The sequence below is a fragment of the Rana temporaria genome, chromosome 7, assembly GCF_905171775.1.
Source record: "Rana temporaria chromosome 7, aRanTem1.1, whole genome shotgun sequence".
NCBI lineage: Eukaryota > Metazoa > Chordata > Amphibia > Anura > Ranidae > Rana > Rana temporaria.
In genome coordinates, this window is record NC_053495.1 from 60,647,595 (window position 1) to 60,671,189 (window position 23,595).

Sequence of the window (23,595 nt, forward strand, 5' to 3'; positions counted from 1 at the left end):
TCGAATGCAGACCCAGGGGAAGTTCGTCCTGTTTTCCAGCGGTAGCGTGGAGGCCCTCAGACTGTCCTGCCCCCGATGTTCGGAGCTGGCCATCCGGATTTTGCCTTTTGCCCGATGCAAGAAATGCCGGGATTATTTATTCCAAGTGGAGCCACCAACTGAATCTCCCCGGGAGTATAAGGTGGATTGGATCACCGGAACAGTAACCGCAGAGGAAGAGGTCCCATGGCCTGAACCCAACTCCACTGTTTCTAACGCCAATCCTGATACAGTGACTGTTTCCTCCACGCTGACCATGCCATCGGCTGCTACGCCGATCATGTCACCGGAGGTAAGCGATACCGAAGACAAAACTAGTGTGTCCACCATGAAAGTGGATGCTGCAACTGAGACTGTATGTATGACGGTGGTCCCCGCCTGGTTCGCCCCTGAAAAGATGGGCCCCGTCAAAGTCTCCCACACTGTGGTCGAGACCCACCTGCCATTACATGTGACAAGGTCAGTACCTTTGCTGGAGAACATGTGTGTTTGCCTGCTGAGGAGTATGACACTTCTGATATTGACTCTTCGTCTAATGTTGGGGATGACAAGTGGTTTGAGCCGGAGCTGCCTGAGTCACAATAGGGCAGAACCTCCCGTGCTTTCAAACCCTGTAAACACAAGAGACACCCCAGGGATACCGCACCATCCGCGGATGTCCCGCAGTTAACATGGGGAGTTGAGGTGCCAAGCACCAGTGTTGTTGCAGACTTTAACCCCAAACCCGCTGACTTGCTTGTGTTAAGGAAAGCGCCTGACGCTATTGTCCTGTTGGGACTTGGACACCCCCGTACCTTGCCAAAATTGGCCTGCCTGCAACGCATCCTTTTGAAAAAGGTGACCATGGACTATGGGTGGGAATATCCCTACGTGCCTCCAGCTCTCATGCCCTTAATTGAAAAGATGAGAGGATTGGCACAAGGATGCCATTTGGGAATACTTGGGAGTACCAAAGACTGACCGCAATACTGAATATGCGTTCATTTGTGTTGGCCAGCAGTTTTAGGGCTGCTTGAAGGACTGGAGCCCCAGTCGGTACATCTTCAGTGACAAGGTGGTCCTCAAATGTCCCGGAAAAGTGGATCAAGTTTACTCCATTACCACTACAAATAAGCAAGGGGACATTATCACTTTGCCTGACCCAAGGTTCTACAAATAGGACATTTGCCTACAAGTGCTATTTGTTGTCAGCTGCTTCTTTGAAGAAGTCCCGAGAGGGTGGTCACCCTTTCCAGTTTAGTTTTTATCCTTGCCGGATCCACATTTGAGACATATGTGCAGAACTTTGGGGGGATAATAGTTAGTAAGGATAGGGTCCCAACGGCTTCATCATCAGCAAGAAAAAGAAAAGAAGAGGGAAAAAGTTTTTTTATTTTCTCTTTTTCTACTGTTTGCTCCATATAAAGCACAGACTGCCTTATGATGGTAGTACCAGCGCACTAACCGCTAGGGGCAGTGTTCTGCAACATCTACCGCAGCAGAGAAAAAAATATATATCTCAGCACTGGCTTTAAAAGTGTCTCTTTGGAAGGAAAGGGGTTTCGCCTTTTAACTGGGAGAAGGTGCAGCTTCAGTTCCAACCACAGTGACAGTACATGCTTGATTAATGTATATTTGTACATGTTTCTCTTTTCCATTTTTTTGGGGGGTTTACAGGTGGTTGACCAACTATCAAAAACTGTCGCAGAATGGGGCAGGATAGTTAGGAGTGTGAAAAATTTACTATGTATCACTGTATATAAGTGCACAAATTGATGTTTTCAAATATTTGTAATTTTCAATTTTATTTTCTACTATCCTCAGCACCACCAGAGAGAGACCCACGCTGCCCAGCACCACCAGAGGGGAAAAGACTGAGCCACTTCCAGGGTACAGACATGCTACACTACTGACCAGAGTCGACCTGGGCTACCTAGAGTGAGCGAATGTCCAGCTCTTGAGCTAGCCTTGTATCCTGTCCCCTTTCTGCTGCTCACCTTGTTCCTGTACACAGTCCCGATTTCCCCTTTTTCTTGCATTACCCTTGCTTCTCATATTGTATATAGTTCTACATATTATATATAGTTAGTTTGCTAGGTTTCTGTCACTTCTGCATTTTAGAAGGATCTTTGTTTTCACCCAACAGGCTGAAGGAAAAGAAAACAACAGATTCCTCCATCCACCCAACCAGGACATTGTATTCTAACAGTGGCACTCTTGTCTGTCCAGCTACACTAATTAGCGTCTGCAGCCACTGATCTACAAACGTTTTACAACACTTCCGTTCAACAGAAGTTGATCTAACAATACATACGAACGCCCGTCCACACAGGACTGTAACGCCACAGTGGCATTACAGTCCTGTGTGGACGGGCGTTCGTGAGAGCCAGCCGGCTTTACCTTTTATCCCATGCTTTTATGAAGAAACCATGTTGTAAGTGCAATTTTTCTATTAAATTTATGTTTATTTTACGGTACATCACTATTGTGAGCATTATTTCTTTCTGGGTTCATACTGCTACCCACGCATACCTGGAGGATCCCACATACCGGTGTTTGTTGCAGTTCCATCTCAAGGCCCGGGCTGGGGTTTACAGCCGCAAGCTGGTTATGCTTGCCATCTGGTAAGCTTGCATCCCTTACGGTGATCTTTATTGGTGGTGGTTTATCAGCATACGATTCACTTTGGAGTTATTCATTGCACCCTTAATAGGACTTCCTTATCAATGAACATTTTTATTGTCTGATTTTGTCATTTTTTCACATGTTATTTAATTTTTATAGCGCAACTACATTTCTTCTTCTTGTACTTTGGTGTGTATATCACTTTTTAGTTGCAGCTTGTATAGGGCTTTAGCGCGGTATTTTTCTTTGTTTGCATTTCCGGGTGCACATGCTCCAACTAGGGGAGTGGCCGGAGCCACAATGACGTTACTCCCACACATGCGCGTGGGTTCCCTCGGTTCTGGCACAAAGCTCTGAAGTTCCAGCAAGGTATGCAGGACCTTCAAAGCACATGCGCCAGTGATGTCACTGGCTGCGTGCATCGTTTAGGAGATATTCATTTTACGTTATTATAGGCTTACCTGTACGTAAAAATGACCAAGCAGGGTTTACTACCGCTTTAAAAATACTAATAATCAAGCTTAGTGTTTCCACAAAACAATAAAGAATGATTTCATTGCAATGTATGGGTTCAGTATTTGATTTATTATATCATTTGGAAGACCAATTAACCTAGTATACACTGCCAGTGCTGGTGTCCTTTACATTGAAGATTATTATATTACGTGCTCTTAGGTACATACGTTTTGAAACTAAATTGACTAGTTTCTCGTATGACATATTATTGGGGGTGTATGATTTGGGATAGATTATATGCAATTTAAATCCTTTAGATGAAATGAGAAATTAAAATAAGTATCTTGCATATTCACTCCAAAACATTTGCGCAGCCAAATGTTGTGTTAATGGCCGTCTTTTAAATGCTTGTGGAATTTTGCTGACCTCCAGTGGTTGTAGAAATTCTGACATACAGGTTTTGTAGCACAAAATTTGTTTTAGTCTTCCCCTCGCTGGGTCTTATTCTTAGGCTCATGTGTGAGGTTCTTAAAAGAAAAACTTAAGGCTTCTCTAGGAAGAATTATGTAGACATATGGCATTGCTACCCGCTTTCTGAAAATGCTAGCCCATGGCTGTCATACCAATATGTTGGCCACATTACTTGGGAGTCATCAACATGAATAACATATCAACATGTAGAGCGATAAGGTATCAGGCACTGACCCACCACATGCTTGTTCTGGGTTTGTGACTTAAAAAACAATCCCCTCTAGATAATGAATGTACAGAATTGTAAAGTAGCTGTGAATACATGCTGTCCTATATTAATATTTATGTAGCTCCCTGATGTCCAAGCAGGGTTGCTCCTAAATTTACCTGCCAGGTATAGTTGCCTTGGCCAATTGTGAGGGGATCAATTGATTTCACCCTAATGCCCCGTACACACGATCGGAATTTACGACAACAAACCCGTGGATTTTTTTCCAACGGATGTTGGCTCAGACGTGTCTTGCATACACACGGTCACACAAATGTTGTCGGAAATTCCGAACGTCAAGAACGCGGTGACGTACAACATTAAGACAAGCCGAGAAAAATTAAGTTCAATAGGCAGTGCGGCTCTTCTGCTTGATTCCGAGCATGCGTGGATTTTCGTGCGTCGGAATTGGCTACACACGATCGGAATTTCTGACAAGAACTTTTGTTGTCGGAAAAATTGAGAACCAGCTCTCAAACGTTTGTTGTCGACAAATCCGACAGCAAATGTCCGATGAATCATACACACGGTCGGATTTTCCGAGCTTACATCAAACATTTGTTGTCGTAAATTCCGACTTGTGTAATTGCTGCAGTTCTCTCTTCTGTCATGTGTGTGGCCGGTGGTAAGTGATTAATCAGCTGGTGCACTTGGAGTGCTCTGATGAGAAAAGCTGTAGTTTCTGTGTTCCTTAAATAGTATTTCATCGTTGCAGAGAACACCTAAAACCTAACTTGTTACTTAGTACAGGGTTCTTCACACAAACAGGAAATTACAAGGCCTCCTTAAATACCTGGAGTCAGCCTGCTAGGGTGGAGTTGTTTGGGTGGAAGAACTGGAGATGGAGTGTTGCTGTCGGGCCTTGGAGGGAGCCCCCCATTCTGGGGGGGGGGGTAACCTTGGGCCATGGGGCTCAGAGATGAACAGGAACTCCCAGGGGTGTCCTGAACAGGAGCAGGAGAAGACAGCGGGGAATACTGCCGGGAAAGTCTCCAGGAGAGATCCATCAGGTGTCGGTGAGTGACAGGCTCAGTCGGGAAAGCTGTGAAAGGCATGCCGGGGAGGACTGGGAGTGTGCAATCAGAGATGAATGCAGAGCCAGTGGGAGAGACTGATGTTACTGACAGTGAAGCCAGGCCGCTGCATTCCGGAGGGCTGTCAGGGCCTGCAAAGGGCTGACTAGGATCAGTAGTCCACCAAAGAGGGCAGCTAGCACCAGAATTTATTTGCTACACCATAGGGGCCAACGGTCCCTGCCTGTAATAAAGTACTTTCTGCAAAGGCCTGGCTGGAACCAGAGTTAGGCCTAGCCATGTGCAAGCTGCGCCTGACGAATTGTTCTTGAGGGAGAAGAAAAGATAGTCTGCAGCAAGTGTTGTGCAGGAGGGGGAATATATGAATTGTCCCAAACCATGCAAGAATCATTTTTCTGAGCATCCCATGAATTCCTTAAAGGGGTTGTAAAGACAAAAATAGTTTCCTCTTAAATTAAAGTCTGACAGTAGCTGAAAAAGTAAAAATTAATGTTTGCATTATAACTAGTTTGATACCTGTTGAAATCGAGCTGTTTTATTCACCTCCGTCACTCCTGAATCATTATTCTCACAGACTTCCTGGTTTGCGGTGCGCATTCATTCTTGCTACATCACAGCCTAATGGGAACTACAGTTCCCATTAGGCTTCGCCTCCATGCCTGTGAGGGATAAGCGAACATCTTCACGCAGAGCTGTAGTCATAGGGAGGGGGTGAGCACATTCTGCTTTCCACCATGCAAAACAGCTCAGATGCTGGTGGAAAGCAAGAAGAGTGACAGGAAATGGCATTTTCAAACCTGGATTACTGTATTTTGGAGGTCAAAAGGAAATGCTCTAGCTTACAGCAATCAATTGATCTAATAACAAAAGAAACTTTAGTGTTCCTTTAATCCTATCCAAGTTCTAATCCTTCAATAAAATACAAAAAAAAACAAAGTTGATGGACTGGTTCATTGTCTTGGAGTGACTGAAAGTTAATGCCAGGCTGGGCAGGGTGACAGGTGGGCCACATTACTCAGCAGCCTCTATGGGGGTACTGCTACACATTAAATTGCAATAGGACTTGTTATATAGTTGGTCTGGTTGAAAAAAAAAAAATCATACAATCCTAAACGCAAAAAACCCCAGCAAAAGCATGATCTAATTTGCTCCAGCAGGGGGAAGATTCCTTTCTAGCCCCCCAAGAGGCAAGTGGACCAACTTTCCCTACAAATGTTAGTGTGCAGTTATATTATGTACATTTAGGAAACAATCCAGTTCTTTTTTTAAAGCAATCTACTGAGCTGAACAGAACCAGTTCTGGAGGGAGTCTATTTCACATTGTCACAGCTCCTACGGTGAAGAAACCTTTCCATATTTGGAGATTAAACCTCTTTTCCTCTAGATGTAAAGAGTGTCCCCTTGTTCGCTGTGATGACCTTAAAGTGAATAACTCAAACACCAAGTTCACTATATGGACCCCTTATGTATTTATACATGTTGATCAATCCCTCTTCAAGCTCCTCTTCTCAAGAGAGAATAAATTCAGTTCAGCTAATTGTTCCTCATGGCTGAGCTCCTCCATGCCTCTTATCAGTTTGATTGCCCTTCTCTGCACTTTCTCCATTTCCCCGATATCCTTGTTGAGAACTGGTGCCCAAAACTGAACTGCATATTCCAGATAAGGTCTTACTAATGATTTGTACAGGGGCAAAATGATCTCTCTCTGCTGTCCATACAGAAATTGTGCTCGCTTTGGAAATCGCAGCTTGGCATTGCATGCTATTATTAAAGGGATTGTATAGTCTCATGGTTTTTGCCCTTCATGCATTCCACAGCATGGCACTTTTACTCAAACCCCAAGCCTCATGTAAAAAGGAAAATCACTATTCTATTATCTCTCCCGAGATAACTAAGTATAAAAAATAAATAAAATAAAAAAACACAATAATTTAAAAATAGAAAAACAAAATAGGTGCCACTTTCTCAAACGCTCAATGGCAATATGCCTTCAGGAAAATCCAGAAAGCCTCCCATTGTGTCAAACAATGGGAACTGACGATTAAAATAATAAACAGATGGCACTTGCCCCATATAGACTTGCTAAATACTATCGAGAAAAATCACCACTATGCTGGAGAAACTGCAGCCAAACAGGCAATCTGCTACATACATTCTGGGACTGTCCGAGTATAAAAAGCTTGTGGAACCAAATTTTCTAATTACTGTATTTATTGGCGTATAACTCACTTTTTTACCCTGAAAATAGAGGATAAACTGTGCCTGCGTGTTATACGCAGGGGGCTGTGGAAAGTTTTTTTCCTGAAACGTTCCTCTTAGGGTGCGTGTTATACGCCTGTGCGTGTTATACGCCGATAAATACGGTAATTTGCTTGATCACAGGAATTAGAACTTAAACTAACCCAGCACTTGCAATCCTCCACATAGGAATAGAAAAACAACCACCTTAATTTAGGTCAGTTATAACCCACATTCTACTTGAGACTCGCACCTAATACTTTGAAAATGGAACGATAATACATTCATAAATATATCTGAAGTAATAAAATCTGTCCACCGTAACCATACCTTTGAATGCCTCATTGCAATTAATTCTATGCAATGCAAGACATTCGATAAAAATTGGTCAATTTGGACAGAGAAATATAGTAACCTACAAAGCCCCCACAAGAAAATGTATCTATGTATATCAACAACATCCTTGACTACTGATGATCAATTCTGATGAATGTACAACAATACGTAATGTGTGTATTGAACCATCTTATTTTATTGTACCGTTTTATTGTTTTGTTAACCAGCAAATGTAGTATGCATATACAAGAAAAAAAATAATGTTGCTTGGCAGTTTATACTCTTTCATTATTTGTTCTACAGATTTAGGTTTGAGTTCATTGGAGAATTTTGGTATATGTAGAATACCGTGTTTTGAGAGTTATTTTACTGATACCATTGGAATTTTAGCTTCTAGGAGGTTAACGGGTAGTCTGTATTCTATCTCACAGGTGTTGTGCATTTTTGGTTTAGGCTGGGTTTACACTGGTGCGAGAAACGCTCCGACATTGGGAGTTCATGTCGCATGACGTGTGAAAATCAATGTTTCCCTGTGGGAGCCATCTTAACTGGTCGGACACAAGTCGGTCTGACTTTGAAAATGCTCCCTGTACTATTTTGGACCGACTTTGATCCTACTTTAGCCCATCGAATATCATTGAAGTCAGATTGCCATTTTGCATGCTCCGACTTTGGCATGCGACTTGTGCTCCGATGATCTTAAGGGGGAACTCCACGCCAAATTTTAAATAAAAAAACGTCATGGGTTCCCCTTCCAAGAGCATACCAGGCCCTTGAGTCTGGTATGGTTTTTAGGGGAACCCCCTACGCCGAAAAAAAAGGTGTGGGTGTCCCCCCAAAATCCATACCAGACCCTTATCCGAGCACGCAGCCTGGCCGGTCAGAAAAGGGGCTCCCAGATTCTGATAAGCCCCCCGCCTGCACACCCCGACAACCAACGGCCAGGGTTGTCGGGAAGAGGCCCTTGTCCTCAACATGGAACAGGGTGCTTCGGGTGGGGGGCTGCACCCCAGCCTCAAAGCACCCACCCCCCTCATGTTGAGGGCACACGGCCTGGTACGGTTCAGGAGGGGGGACCGCTCGCTCGTCTCCACCCCCTTTCCTGACCGGCCAGGCTGCATGCTCTGATAAGGGTCTGGTATGGTTTTTGGGGGGGGGGACGCCCACGCTGTTTTTTCAGTCTAGGAGGTTCCCCTTAAAACCCATACCAGATCGAAGGGCCTGGTATGCTCTTGGAGGGGGAACCCATGCCAGTTTTTATAAAAATTTGGGCGTGGAGTTCCCCCTCAAGATTCATACCAAACACAGTGCCTGGTATCGGCGGGGATCCAAGTCGGATCCCTGTTCATTGAAGTTGGACACGTCTCTGTATTCAAGTCGCAGGGCAAAGTTGGATCCAAGGTAGTAATAGTGTCATACCAGTGTGAACCCGGCCTTGGGAGACTTCCCACACCTGCATGAGGGGGAGAGGTTTTAGGTTTCCCATGGAGTCCAAGTGTCGCCCATGAGGAATACCGTTAGGTCATTCATTGGTGTTTTTTCTATGTCTACCCACAGTGGGTGGTTGTTTTCATAGAACCAGTATTTGAGATGGTCTAATCTAACTGCCCAAAAGGTAGTCACTTAGGTCCACTAGGCCAGCTCTCAACCTTTTTATGTGGGATTAGGTTATTTCTGGAACATCTGGCTTTTTTCCCCCCATTCCAAATATATTTCCAGATGAGGTTTAAGTGTTTTTAAATAATGGAGAGGTATGTGGATTTGTAGGGTGCGGAATATGTATAGTATTTGTGGTAGAATCGACATTTTGAAGGTCGCCGTTTTCCTAGCCAGGATTGTTCCTTCCTTAAAACGTTGTTTAGTTGGTCTTCCATTTTGGTTGTTCGTAGTTTGATATTGGCAGCAGCTAGTGATGCAGTTGTGTTAGTCAGTGTAATTCCTAGGTATGCAATGCCTTTGGTACTCCAAGTATAAGAATATTTTTTGCAAGATGTATTGGGTATTTGGCGGTACTCCCATGTTGAGAATTAGCGAAGTTTACTTTGTTATAGTAAATATCTCCAAAAGTCGTTTTGTCGAATTTTGTGGGCCTGTTCTAGAGATGAGAGTAGGTTTGTCAAAAGAAGGATGACATCATCCGCAAATAAGTTTATGGTGTGCATGCGAGAACCAAATTGGAAGCTTTTTTTCCCCACAAATAGAGCTTGGATTACCTCCGCAGGTTTTTATTTTTTGCGCTATAAACAAAAGAGCGACAATTTTAAAACACTTTTTGCTATAATATCCCAATTTTTTTTTCTCAGTTTAGGTCAATCATGTATTCTTCTGCATATTTTTGGTAAAATAAATTTGCAATAAGCGTACATCGATTGGGTTGCGTAAAAGTTATATGGTCTACAAAAACAGAATAGATTTATGTAATTTTTATTGTTTTTATTTTTTTAAAGTAATGGCGGTGATCAGCAGTTTTTTTATTGTAGCGGACAGGTCGGACACTTGACACATTTTTGGGACCAGTGACAATTATACAGCGATTAGTGCTAAAAAAAAAATGCACCGATTACTGTATAAATGTCACTGTCAGTGAAAAGGCTAACACTAGGGGGGCAATCAAGGGGTTAACTGTTTCCTAGTGTGTTTTAACTATGAGGGGGATGGAACGACTAGGAGAAATGACAGAATTGGTGTTCATACTTCGTGTGCACATACGATCAGTCTCCTCTGAGAGAACCAGGTTCTGTGTGTTTACGCACACAAATCCCGGTTCTCACAAGTGATCGCATCCGTGGGCACTTGCATCAGCCCCGGCACCCCCTAGTGGCCAAAAGGCGAAGCGATGCAAGTTAGTTGCTTTGCCCAGGGGAGCCAACATGCGACTAGTCCTAAAGTGGTTAAGTTAAATATGGTTGGCAATAAGGGGCATCCCTGGCGTGTCCCATTTGTTATGCTAAAAGGGTGTAGACAAGAGACCTGAAGTGTACACTTGTGCTGAGGGGCACGAGTATAGAGCTAGGATAGCTGTTAATAGATCCCTTGAAGCCAAATTTGGACAGTACCATTTCCATACAAGTCCAATGGACACTAGCGAAGGCCTTCTCTACGTCCATGGATAACAGCAGAGAAGGCATTGGAGTTTGTTTCCGCAAAATGCATAACATTTATAAATTCTTCTCATAACATCGGAGGTTCACAAACCCATCTGGTCACACTGAATAATGGAGGGGATGATATTTGTTGGTCTTACGGCCAATAGTTTTGCATATATTTTAATGTCTGTATTTAGAAAGGATATTGGTCTGAAATTGGCCGGTGTGTTATGTTCTTTTCCCAGTTTAGGTAGGGTTACAATGTGTGCTCTCAGCATCTGAGGGAATGATGATGCTTATGTTGCTTGTGTAAAGACCGTTTGAATGAATGAGGATATGAGTGAATGAGTGGTTTGAATGTCTTGAAGTAGTCAGATAAACCGTCTGATCCTGGTGATTTTCCATTTGGTAGTTCTAGTCCATCAAGTCCAACCTATGTGTGCGATTATATGTCAGTATTACCTTGTATATCCCTGTATGTTGTGGTCATTCACTCATCTAATAGTTTCTTGAAACAATCGATGCCCCTTGCTGGGAAGGGAATTCCACATCCTTGCCACCCTAACAGGACCCTCTATGTAGTTCAAGGTTAAACCTCTTTTCTTCTAATTTTATTGAGAAACCACGTGTCTTGTTAAACTCCCTTCCGCAAAAAAGTTTTATCCCTATTGTGGGGTCACTGGTATGGTATTTGTAAATTTTAAATCATATGCCCTCTCAAGCGTCTCTCTCCAGAGAAAATAAGTTCAGCACTCGCAACCTTTCCTCATAACCAATATCCTCCAGACACTTATTAGCTTTGTTGCCCTTCTTTGTACTCGCTCCATTTCCAGTACATCCTTCCTGAGGACTGGTGCCCAGAACTGGACAGCATACTCCAGGTGCGGCCAGACCAGAGTCTTGTGGAGCAGGAGAATTATCGCTTTATCTCTTGAGTTAATCCCTTTAATGCATGCCAATATTCTGTTTGCTTTGCCCATCTACTAGGACTCCCAGGTCCTTTTTCATCCTAGATTCCCCCATAGGTTCTCCCACCAGTGTATAGATTGCATCCATATTTTTGCCACCCAAATGCATTATTTTACATTTTTCTAGTAGTGTAGTTATAACTGATTCTATTTCTTGAGTTGTGAATGGGGCATTTTGTTCTTCTAACTGGGTGTTGGAGAGACACAGAATTTTATTTTTTGTAGGGATGAGAGTCACCCCAGACATCATGGAAATTCGAGATGTAGCAGCTATGGCAATAGCCAATGTGGGGGAGGGGGGGTTTACATTGTATACTCTGGTGCTTTAAAGTCAACACCCAAAAAGCTATTGTTGGATCAATACAAAAATTACTTACCACTGACAATTTGCATTCAACACAGAATGTAGTACTGTATATAGCGCACTATATTTACTATTGTGACACTAACTGAAAGTAGAGCGCTCGCAAAAAAGGTTATTAAAACCGAGTAAGGCAACCATTTATAAAACACGGCACTATTCTTTGCCAAGTGCAACAGATAAAGACCCAAATATTTATGCAAAAATAATAAAGTGTACATTAGTCATCTTTATTATAAACTGTTCTTTTTTTAGCACATTAAAAAATCCACATAAAAAGAATACAACATAAAACAGACACTTCAGCCACAATGTATTTCACAGTATACTGAATGCCTAGTCCTCCCATTCTTCCTCCACATCATCTTCATCTAGAATAGGAGAGGGTGGAGAAAAAAAAAAACACAGCAATAAGTACACTTAGCCATATCCAACCTTTTTAAGGTATAGTTATGCAAATTATTATAAGGGTTGATTAAGGGCAACTAGTGTTCACTTTGCAGAGAAATTGTCCCTTTGTAAAGTGAAGTTACCACATTTACTAAACTATTGACTTCCATCAAGTGTGTGTATAATTTGTATGTTCTTAGAGTCAGGCCTCGTACACACGACCGAGGAACTCGTCGGAAAAAGACTCATCGTTTTCCTCGACGAGTTCCTTGTTAGGCTTGTGGCAAGTGCAAGAAGTTCATCCAAAGTAAACGTAGATTCTGGCATAAAAAGTTTGTTCATTATTCCGTTTTGTTTCACTTTAGACAACATGCACATCTGGCTGTAGACGCTGCAATGGTTTCCTCACCAAGTTAAAATCTTATGGCAAACCGTATATAATTAGGATACAGCATTTAGCCAATCTAATGAGGTTATGGATCATCCATAGCAAAATTCATACCTGAGGAATGTATAGCTTTGTGCCTTCTCTGGATGACTGCCCTTAAAGCACCAACAATGCTGGAGCACTCCGACTCCGCTTCTGCTTTTAGATTCTGGCCGACCTAGGACAAAGCAGATTAGAAAAAAAGTTTAAATGGGGGGGGGGGGGGTTTTAGCCAGGACGCAAAAAAAAATTGCAATGCAGGTGGGAAAACACGTTCTCATTTGCAGAATTGGGAGTTTGGAAGAGAACAAAAAAAAAACACACACACACACACACACACACACACACACACACACACATTAATAGAAGCAGTCATTAGGTCTAGAAAACTCCAAAGACATGCTGGTAGGTTAATTGTCTTGTGCCTAAATTGGCCCTAGTATATGAATGAGAGTTAGGGACCTTAGATTGTAAGCTCCTTGAGGGTAGGGACTGATGTGAATGTACATTGTATATGTAAAGCGCTGCGTAAGTTGACGGCGCTATGCAAGTACCATAATATTATTATTATTATTATTATTATTATTATTATTATTAATAATAAAAGGGTGAAGATGAGCCTACTCCAAGTACATTAGTCAATTTTACCCCATTCTCCATTTTGGAGGTTGAACATTTCAGTTAGCAGAACTAGTATCAAATGATGGCAAGCCCAGATGGACCCCCAGTGAATGGTAATTTTCATACATTTGGTAAAATCTATCTAAAGCATACACATATACACACACACACACACACACACACACACACACACACAGTATCCCACAAGAGTACACCCCTCACACTTTGTAAATATTTTTATTACATCTTCATGTGACATTGAAGAAATTACACTTTGCTACAAACTAGTGAGTGTACAGCTTGTATAACCGTGTAAATTTGCCAACCCTGCAAAATGACTCAGCCATGAATGTCTAAATTGCTGACAACAAAAAGGGAGTACAGCCCCAAGTGAAAATGTCCAAATTGGGCCCAATTAGCCATTTTCTCTCCCTAGTGTCATGTGACTCATTAGTGTTACAAGGTCTCATGTATGAAATTTGGTGTCATCGCCCACTCTTACACTGGTCGCTGGAAGTTCAACATGGCACCTCATGGCAAATAACTGAGGATCACTTCAGGGTGTACTCACTTTTGTTGCCAGCAGTTTAGACATTAATGGCTGTGTGTCAAGTCATTTAAAAGGGGACAGCAAATTTACACTGCTACAATGTAAAGTAGTGAGTGTACAGCTTGTATAACAGTGTAAATTTGCTGTCCCCTTTAAATGACTCGACACAGCCATTAATGTCTAAATCGCTTGCAACAAAAGTGAGTACACCCCACACATTTTTGTAAATATTTTATAGCTTTTCATGTCGAAACACTGAAGAAATTACTTTGTTATACAAGCTGTACACTCACCACTTTATATTGTAGCAAAAGTAATTTCTTCAGTGTTTTCACATGAAAAGCTATAAAATATTTACAAAAAAAATTGTGGGGTGTACTCACTTTTGTGAAAGAATACAAAACAGTGTTGCAAATTAAGAACACAAAGAAATCGTATTATATACCAAAATGGAAAAGTTAACAGAAGAGAAATTGAAATCAAAAATTGTGTGACCACCCTTTGCAAGTGTATTTAGAAGAAAATCAGGCTGGTTTGAAGGCACATTTTAAAGGAACTCGCGGGCAGGTTGTTCCAAACATTGGAGAACTAACCACAGATCTTCTGTGGATGTAGGCTGCCCCTTCATGAAATCCCAGATACAATTTAGGTTGAGTGGGGGCCTGTTGGGGCCAAACCATCACTTCCAGTCTTTGTGCTGAAGAGGGCACTTAAGGACATTGGCTGTATGATTGAGTTAGTCGTTTTGCTGCAGGATAAATTGGGGGCCGATCCCATGACTCCCTGAGGGTATGGCATGATGGATAAGTATCTGCCTGTATTTTTCAACATTGAGGACATCATTGATCCTGACCAAATCTCCAATTTGCAGAAATGCAGCCCCAAACTTGCAAGGAACCTCCACCATGCTTCATTCTTGCCCGCATACACTTATTGTACCGCTCTCCAGCCCTTTGCCAATAAAACTGCCTTCTGCTACAGCCAAATAATTCAAGTTTTGACTCAGTCCAAGCATCTGCTGCCATTTTCCTGCACCCCAGTTGCAAACTTTTTGTGCATAATTTAGTCGCTTGGGTAGTCTCATTTCCATGGCAAAAGTTAAGGCTTTTGGGTGCAGTTCTTCTATGAAGACCACTTCTGGCCAGACTTCTGACAGATGGGTGTACCTAGGTTCCACTGGTTTCTGCCAGTTCTGTCCTGATGGCACCACAGGACATATTCTGAAGAGGGAAGCAAGCATGAAGGGTTTCATCTGCTGCATTGTTTCCTTGGCTAACCACTGTCTATGGTCTTCAAAGATGAGAAATGCATGCAGATATTTATCCATAGTTCCATACTATCAGCATGGGCGTCCGCTGAATTTTTTTCGGGGGGGGGGGCTTCAGCAGCGATACACGCGTCGCATTTAACGCGGTCGACCACTAGCGGGGGTTAAAAGTGACTTCTTGGTATATTCTAATCAGTAGATTTGCAGCATTGTTATTATGTATTCAATTATCATTTTTTATGCAATTTATTTATAATATTTCAACATATGTGGTAATATTTTGGAGAATACTTTTTGGCATATTTATTGCACTGGGATTGTGTATTTAATCATCACTTTCTTTTATACAATTTATTTAAAATAGGTTTCTGCACATGGTTAAAGGGTAGTGCAACACCATTAATCTTTATATATCAAGTTGTAGAATGTGAGAACACATTTGATGGTGAGCAGCAACTAAGTATTTATAATATTAGGAGTTTGTGGCAGTGCAGTAGTGTAGTGTACACAGTGCCATGAGTAGAATGCATGGGCATGTTGCTTTCTTTACCCTTACCTTCCCTGTTTCATGCCCAATAGCACACTTTCTGCACTCAGCGTCCTGAGCCACAGAGCCAGCAGCATCATCACCACCACACTCACATGAGACCCGTGCATAGCTCGTCCTAGCCCCAGCCCCCGCCCAGCAGGAGGGACATATGGAAATACAATCTTTCCACACAGTGCCCTGAAGCAGACTTTCCCGGCCACACTCCCTATATGGGAGGGGTTAGCAAGGGAGCATCTGAAAAGTTCAGTATACTGTTCAGTCAGCACTGCAAGAGCTGCTGCAGTGTGACGCTTCTCAGCTACAATTAAACACCTTCTTAAGATTCCAGGGGGGAGTCAATTGACCCCCCTTGCCCTATGGAGTGGACGCCCATGACTATCAGGGAGACGCATAATGGGACCCAAATGTATACTGCAGCAGGACAATAGACCCAAACATACAGCCAATGTCATTAAGAACTATAGCGCAATGATGAACAAGGAGTCCTTAAAATGTTTGACCCCCCAAAAGAGCCATGATCAACAGAGTATGTTGGATTATATGAAGTGAAATATTTGAGGCAGCCTACATCCACAGAAGTTTGTGATTAGTTCTCCATGATGTTTGAACCACCTACTTGCCAAGTGCCTTCAAAAATTGTGTGCAAGTATACCTAGAAATTATGTTGGTTTGAAGCCAAAGTGTTACACCAAATATTGATTTGCGTTAGATTTTTTTGGGGTTTCCTCATATTGCATTTTGCAAATTGTTTTAAACAAAAATACTAATATATATATATATATATATATATATATATATATATATATATATATATATATATATATATATATATATATATATATATATATATATATATATACACATATATACACATATATACACACATATACACACATATACACACACACACACACACACATATACACGTATAAGCCGACCCAAATATAAGCCGAGGCACCCAATTTTACCACAAAATACTGGGAAAACAGACGAGAGTACAAGCCTAGGGTGGGAAAATGCAGCAGCTACTGGGTAAACCATGCCCATCTGCAGCCTCACTGTGCCCACTTGCAGCCCTACCTTTCATTACCAAAACAGCATGCGTCTCCAGCTGTGTAATGCATGTGTAGTCTCACTGTGGCCATTTGCAGCTGTACCTTTCATTTCTAAAACAGCGTGCGTCTCCTGTGTAATGCAGTCTGTTCGGCCATCCATTGAAACAAAGCCCCGCCTCCTCCTCGCCCGTGATAGAGTAACACTGATACGATGCTGGGAAACTGCATCAGTGTTCTGCCTATCACAGGTGGGGGTGCCACCTATCACAGACAAGGAGGCTTTGTTACAATGGACCAACAGAATGCATTACACAGCAGGAGACACGCTGTTTTAGTAATGAAAGGTACAGCTCACTCAAGTATAAGCTGAGGGGGAGTTTTTTTTTTTTAGGCAGGGGGGAGGAAGAGCAGATTGTGCACACACTTTCGAATATACATGAATATAGATGCAGTTTACACACACACACACACACACACACACACACACACACACACACACACACACACACACTAAAACCCTTACTGATTTCAGCTGTACACCCTGTCTGATTTGGTCCAAGAAGAATGTTTGTTCATTTTGTTGACCAAGATATTTACTAGCAACCACCAGTTCTCCTGAAGCAGAGCCATTGTTGAGATTCTCAGCCTGAAGATTCAGTGGTGGGTCCAAGCGCTTACACAATAATTGTTCTTCGGAGGACTGTAGAGTCTGGTTATTGTGAAATTGCAACATAAATGGAATATAAGGAGCAGATGGTACAGTTCTATGAGCAATCTCTATTCTCAGTTGAGATTCTGAAGACAAGAGAGGAGTGTCAACTGTTTCTGAATGGACACCTTTAACAAACACAGGGGAATCAGGAAGAGGTGGAATGTTTTCATATTTTACAACAGAAGACTCATTACTGGGTATATGAGAAAGGGAGGCAGTAAAATCTCTCTCAAACTGAGGGGAAGAATGTTTATAATGTAGCAAAGACTCCTCTTCAGTTGCAGTGCCATTTGGATTAGGAGGCAAGGAATAACCAGCCATTGCAGGAGTTTTTTTGTTACTCGATGACATAGGATGGAGTCCAAGGTTTTTGGAATTTATTCCATAAATAAATTGGGGATGAGGTGGTAACACAGGTTTATCCTTAGATGGAGGATGAACAGAAGGTATACAGGAAAAAGTCTTGGACAACTCTTTTAGATAAGGAGGCGTAGGCGTAGATGGGAGGCTTCTCATTGATGAGAAGTGGCTGGAAGATGGAGCAGAAGAGGATGGAGGGACTTGGCTCAGTGACTGAATGTAGTTGAAAGGTGTATGGTCCGGTAGTGCTTTTGCGATTTTAGTTGCATGTGGAAACCGTTTATTAGGACTCTTCCTCTTTTTGGATGGTGTAATACTAGAAGATGACAAAGATCGGAGTCTGGCGCGTGCATTGGGCTTTTCCACAGATGCTGGAAAGCAAAATACAAAAATGTAGGATTTAGATTCAATCAATGACTATATAAAAATACTGTATTGTGTTTGAAGCATATTTAAAGTACTGTATACAAGATACAGTATTCAGACAGTATTCAGACCCCTTCCACTTTTAGGTTGCAGCCCGATGCAATTGTTTTAAAACATTTCACCCCCTTCAATCTACACTTCGTACCCCATAATAACAAAGTGAAAACGCAAAATGCACAATTTAAAAAAAAAAAACACAATGTGTGTGCACAAGTTATCACCACTCCCAAAAGCGCGACAAAGGCTCACTCAGACTCACAATTACATGATCTGCAAAAAAAGATAACTTTACAAAAATAAATTCACTTCTGAGAAATAAATAAATAAAAATACATACATAGTGTATATGTATAATATATATATAATATATATATATATATATATATATATATATATATATATATATATATATATATATCACACACACCAGGACCGTCCAGTACCCATCAATCGACCTGCTCCCTGTCAGTGAGCTGTAATACATGTGTCTCACCACCTCGCAGCAACATCACATTTGGGCTAGAAAGCCTACATCACTTCCAGTCTGCATGCGATTACGCTCTGACAGGTTTCATTCAGCAGACTTGCTCATAGGGCTAAAACGAATCTCACTGCACGCCGATTTAAAATCGGCAAGCACGAGAATTAAAGCGTTTGTAACCCCACTTTTAAAAAATTAGCTAGTATGCATAGCATACTAGCTCACTATGCAATACTCATCTCAGATCGAAGCCCCCGCAGTCATCGTACACCGCTCAGCGGCCGACATCTCTCCCAGGAGTTGCTTCCTCGATTGGCCAGAGCCGCAATGACATCACTCCCGCACCAGTCACCAGTCACGGCACAGCCTCCTTTAGAAACTGCACGTTGCCATTTCTAAAGTGCGCTGTTGTCTACGGCGTCATTGTAAAGATCTAAACTGTGAAGGTCTAGGCGATATTTCGAGCACCTACAGGTAAGCCTTAATCTAGGGTTTACAACCACTCGCAGACCAGCTGCCGTCATACTACAGCAGGTCGGCAAGATCGAACCGTCGTAGCTGCAAGTTTGTCTCTAAGCGGGATAGCAGGCGTGCGCGCGCTGCATTGTGGGGGTGCCCACGCTCGTGACTAGTGGTCAAAACGCATCCCTGTTTTGTGAGGAGAGACGGATCAAGAGACCAATAACTAGGAACCACGATCTGTCATTTCCACCTGTGAGATTGGACATGATTTGGAAAGTGACAAACCTAATAAAATATATATATATATATATATATATATATATATATATATATATATATATATATATATATATAAAAAATCTGCTGCACTAAAAGGTTTCCAGGAGCACAGTGGCCTCCATAATTCTCCAATAGAAGAAGTTTGGCAGGATGACCAGCTCTTGGAAGAGTCCTGGTTGTGTCAAACTGAGCAAGTGAGAGAAGGTTCTTAGTAAGGTGACACTTTATGGTCACTGACTGCGCTCTACAAATCCTGTGTGGAGATGGGACAAAATTCCAGAAGGACAATCCCTGCAGGCCTTCACCAATAAGGTCTTTATTGCAGAGTGGCTAAACACAAACATGAAAGCCCGCTTTTAGTTTGCAAAAAAGACCTGAAGGACTCAGACTGAACAAGCGTGAACGGTTTGGCCTCACTTTAAGCATTATGTCTGGAGGAAACCAGACGCCACTCAATATCATCCCAACAGTGAAGCAAGGTGGTGGCAGCATCATGCTGTGGGGGTGTTTTTCAGCCGCAGGGACTGGAAAACTGCTCCAGGTTGACGGAAAGGTAAATAGAGAAAAAAGTACAGAGATATCCTCAATGAAAAAAAAAAAAGACTGGACCAAAAAGGTTCACCAGCCAAGATATCGATCCTAAGCACATCCAAGACACAGGAGTGGCTTAGGCACAACCCTGAATGCCCTAGGGTGGCCCAGCCAGAGCCCTGACTTGAACATCTCTGGAGAAATTGAAAACCTGCCAGCTTGAGGGGATCCACAAAGAATGGCAGAAAATGCCCCAAACCAGGTGTGCAAAGCTTGTTGTGTCATACCCCAAAAGACATGAGGCTGTAATTACTGCCAAAAAGGTTATACATCTAGTCAGGTCTGTTCGCCCTAGTTGCAAGGGAACTTTTGTAATCATTCAGGCCTTGTTTTACTTCTAAGGCAGTAACCAAAAACTGGTTATAAGTTTTGTCCAATCACTGCCTGGGTGAAGAAAAAAAAACAACAACCCTGTACCTGCAACTTCCTGTATGCCCCTATGCGCTGACCACGAGAATAAAGGCTACTGAGCCATAACCACCATGGTCAGTGCATGCCCCTCCCTCAACGCTCTCAACGCCGTTCAGCTCCATGTCTGGGTCTTCGCTGCACCTCCTGCAGAAGCCATCCAGGAGGTATACAGCGGCCACGAGTCATGTGACCGGCATGAAGATCACGCTTAACAGGTATTTACATTTTTTTTTATAAAAAGCAGGTAAGCAGGTACAGTGTGCTATGCCTAGCTCTAATAGAGGAGCTGGCATTGAGTTACCTATCTGGGTTAACACCTTTAGGCTGGCCATGAATTGGTTGTTAGATTCAGATAACCCCCCCCCCCCCCCCAGATACAGACACACACCTCAGGGTAACATGACAGTGGCAATCCAATTAAATATCCTATAGACATACTCATCTTTCCTGGCATTTTCTGGGCGTGCTCCATGGTACCTTCCTTTTTTAGTATATTGAAGATTGTATGAGAACTCTCCTTGTCAAGATGCTCCTCCTGGACACCTGCCAGACTGATTAGTGCCTTCATGTCTACATCAGAGTCCAGCTGTACAAAAAATATTAAGTGAGGACATGGAGAAAATACACGTGATGCTCAGTGAACTACAGAATAAAATTACTACAGGGGTATAGACATATTTTCCATATTAAAAGCTTCCTTTCGACATCTACAGTAGCAGTCTAGTTGGTATAGGATCAATAAGAACTTCTACTCACATTAAAAAAAAAAAAAAAAAAAAAAAACGTTTTTATATTAAAACTTCTGGAATTGAAAAATCCAAAAGTTGTACCTTGAATCCAACAGCCTAGAACTTCCATTGTTTCTTAAAGGAAACCCGTATTAGAATGGGGACTACAATTTCTGAAAATACTAGTTGTATGGCTGGTTAAAGTGTTAAAATTGATCCTGTGACTTTTTAATAGGTCCTAGCAAGACAAATTTTTTAAACTTCTATGCTGAGAAGGAAAGCGGATTTTCTAGATTTTTAGCACCAGGATGCCAGTTGAATGGAAATTTGGGCATATTCTAATTCTAATGCAGTTAGGCTTTCATTAAAAATTCCCCATTTTATGAAGAGTAGAGGGTTTAAAAGGACAGAATGTCGCACAGCCATCATAGGGGTAAGGCGAAAAGATGAATTAATTCCATAAAGTGTTTGAGAGTTTGCCAATACTAGTGAGGACAGGTTCTCTAACAGGGAGTAAATGTTTGACTCTTGAACCCACAGGCTCATGTGCAAAAAAAGTGTTTAAGTGTAGAAATTGAGCATTTCTCCTGGGACAAGATCCCATCTCTGGGGGGGTGTTTCTAGATATTTAAATGGATTTTCAAAGATTAGCAATAACTTAAAAAAAAAAAAAAAAAAAAAAAAAGGTAACTTGTGTTATGAGGTTCAGGTGGTCTGCCATGTTTACCTTTCACAAACTCCACTAAAAGGACTTTGTGTGGTGAATATGAAAATCCTGAATTTGCTGTTCTAAGAACTGCATTCGCTTCAGAAACCATAGGGGTAGGTTTTTTGTTAATTATAGGCCCTAGTAATGCATGACATTTACATGACTTGCAGCCCTTTAGGAGGTGTAATGTAAATTTTCTTCGTAACACCTCCATAGTTTAGACTGCTATGCAAAATGTCGTTTTTGGTTCCTTCAATAGTAAAAGGGATTATAACGACCTGGCCAATCCCTGAAAGAGTGTCCGGAAGGTGGCAGGGAGGTACAAAATAGTCTGAAGCCTCCTAAAACTGCTCTCTCCCCAGTAGGGTTTCGAGCCTTTAGGGGGAACTGCTGCCCCTCTGAGGTAGCCTGTGGACTGTTCTTGAGGCTGCCGAGGTGTCAGGGCCGAGGGCCTGGGAGTTATTTTCCAGTGGAGCCTGTTAAGGGACTACAGAGATTGGGTCTGGAGAAGGATGGTCTACCTCACTAGACTATCTCAAAGAAGCTGGAAGGTGTGCACCTGTCTGAGACAGCACAAAATGCTCTTAGTATTGGCTATTTACCAGTCAACAGAATCCTGGAATGGGAACCTTGAGTGTCCTCTTGTTACTGTGCAGGGTTTTGGAGTATTCCATGGCCTAACCCCTCTGTTTAAAGTTCCTCAAGCAATTCCAAAAATACATTACCTAGAGTTATTGGTGCAAGGACCTAGGCTTGTGCTGGGCAGACTCTGTTCTATTAATGAAGAACCATTACCAGCACAGCATTTGGCTGACTGTACATTGCCCTCACCTAGCCAAGCAGTGAGAAATGGGTGGAGGGGGCGAAAAAAAAACCAGAGTTTAGCACATCAAAAAGTTCTCAGTGAAAAGGAGGAAAGCCATGACCAAATGTTCTGTAACTGGTGAAAGATGAAACAAAATGCTACATGCTTCAAAGTTACTAATAATTTGAGATTTGAACTTACATTTAGACCAGACGTAGAGCTAAAACCAACATGGGTAATGTGCCTGCAGAAAAAAAAATAAAATAAAAAACACATTTATAGTACAACACTTGCAGCAAAACCCATTTCTTACCTACAGCATTACAGTAAAAATTGAAGTGTTAAAAAAAAGGCCAAAAGCATTGAAGAGGTCGATGGCTTTGCAGCAAATCTTATGATTACTCATCTACCATTTCATAAATTAAAAGCAATCCATGGAGGGGGGGTGTGTCCTGGCTATGGAGGAGCGAGAATGTGCATCTCCTCAGCTCCGTCTCACCTCCGCACTTTATCATAACTGAAGGGGACAATCTTACCCCATCCAACGCCTACGATGTCCCGGTCCCACCTCCCAGCCACCGAGGACTGACCGGACCAGGCAGGGACAGCTGGATTTCTTCGCCGGGAGCAGCACACGCGGCCGCAAGGCTCCAAAGATGGCGCCGACAACGAAGGCCTCAAAAACCCCAAAGGCCTCCCAGCACACCCGATCGCAGACGCTGGAGGAGTCCCAGATGCCATCACCAGGGTCGGTGAGTGAATCTCTCCCCCGGGACTCCCTCGTGCTCAGGGAGGAAGATCTGGCGGCATCCGACCCCCTGGAGGACATAGACATTAGGCGCCATATCTGGTCCCTCCCCACTAAGGCTGACCTGGAGCGTTTTGCAGAAAGGGTAGAGAAGGCCCTTAA

At 42.5% G+C, this 23,595-nt stretch overlaps 1 protein-coding gene across 1 annotated transcript; it reads right to left on the reverse strand.

Annotated features, from left to right (window-relative positions):
• Positions 1-12,070: 12,070 nt before the first annotated feature.
• On the reverse strand, positions 12,071-23,226 carry LOC120946188 (neural Wiskott-Aldrich syndrome protein-like). The gene is made up of 6 exons (XM_040361009.1): positions 23,222-23,226; positions 22,887-22,929; positions 20,882-21,029; positions 17,245-18,164; positions 12,754-12,856; positions 12,071-12,232 (listed from the first exon to the last, which is right to left on the reverse strand). Exons 1-6 carry the CDS (start codon positions 23,224-23,226, stop codon positions 12,198-12,200), a joined length of 1,254 nt encoding a protein of 417 aa, XP_040216943.1. The 3' UTR covers positions 12,071-12,197.
• Between the last annotated feature and the right edge of the window lie 369 nt (positions 23,227-23,595).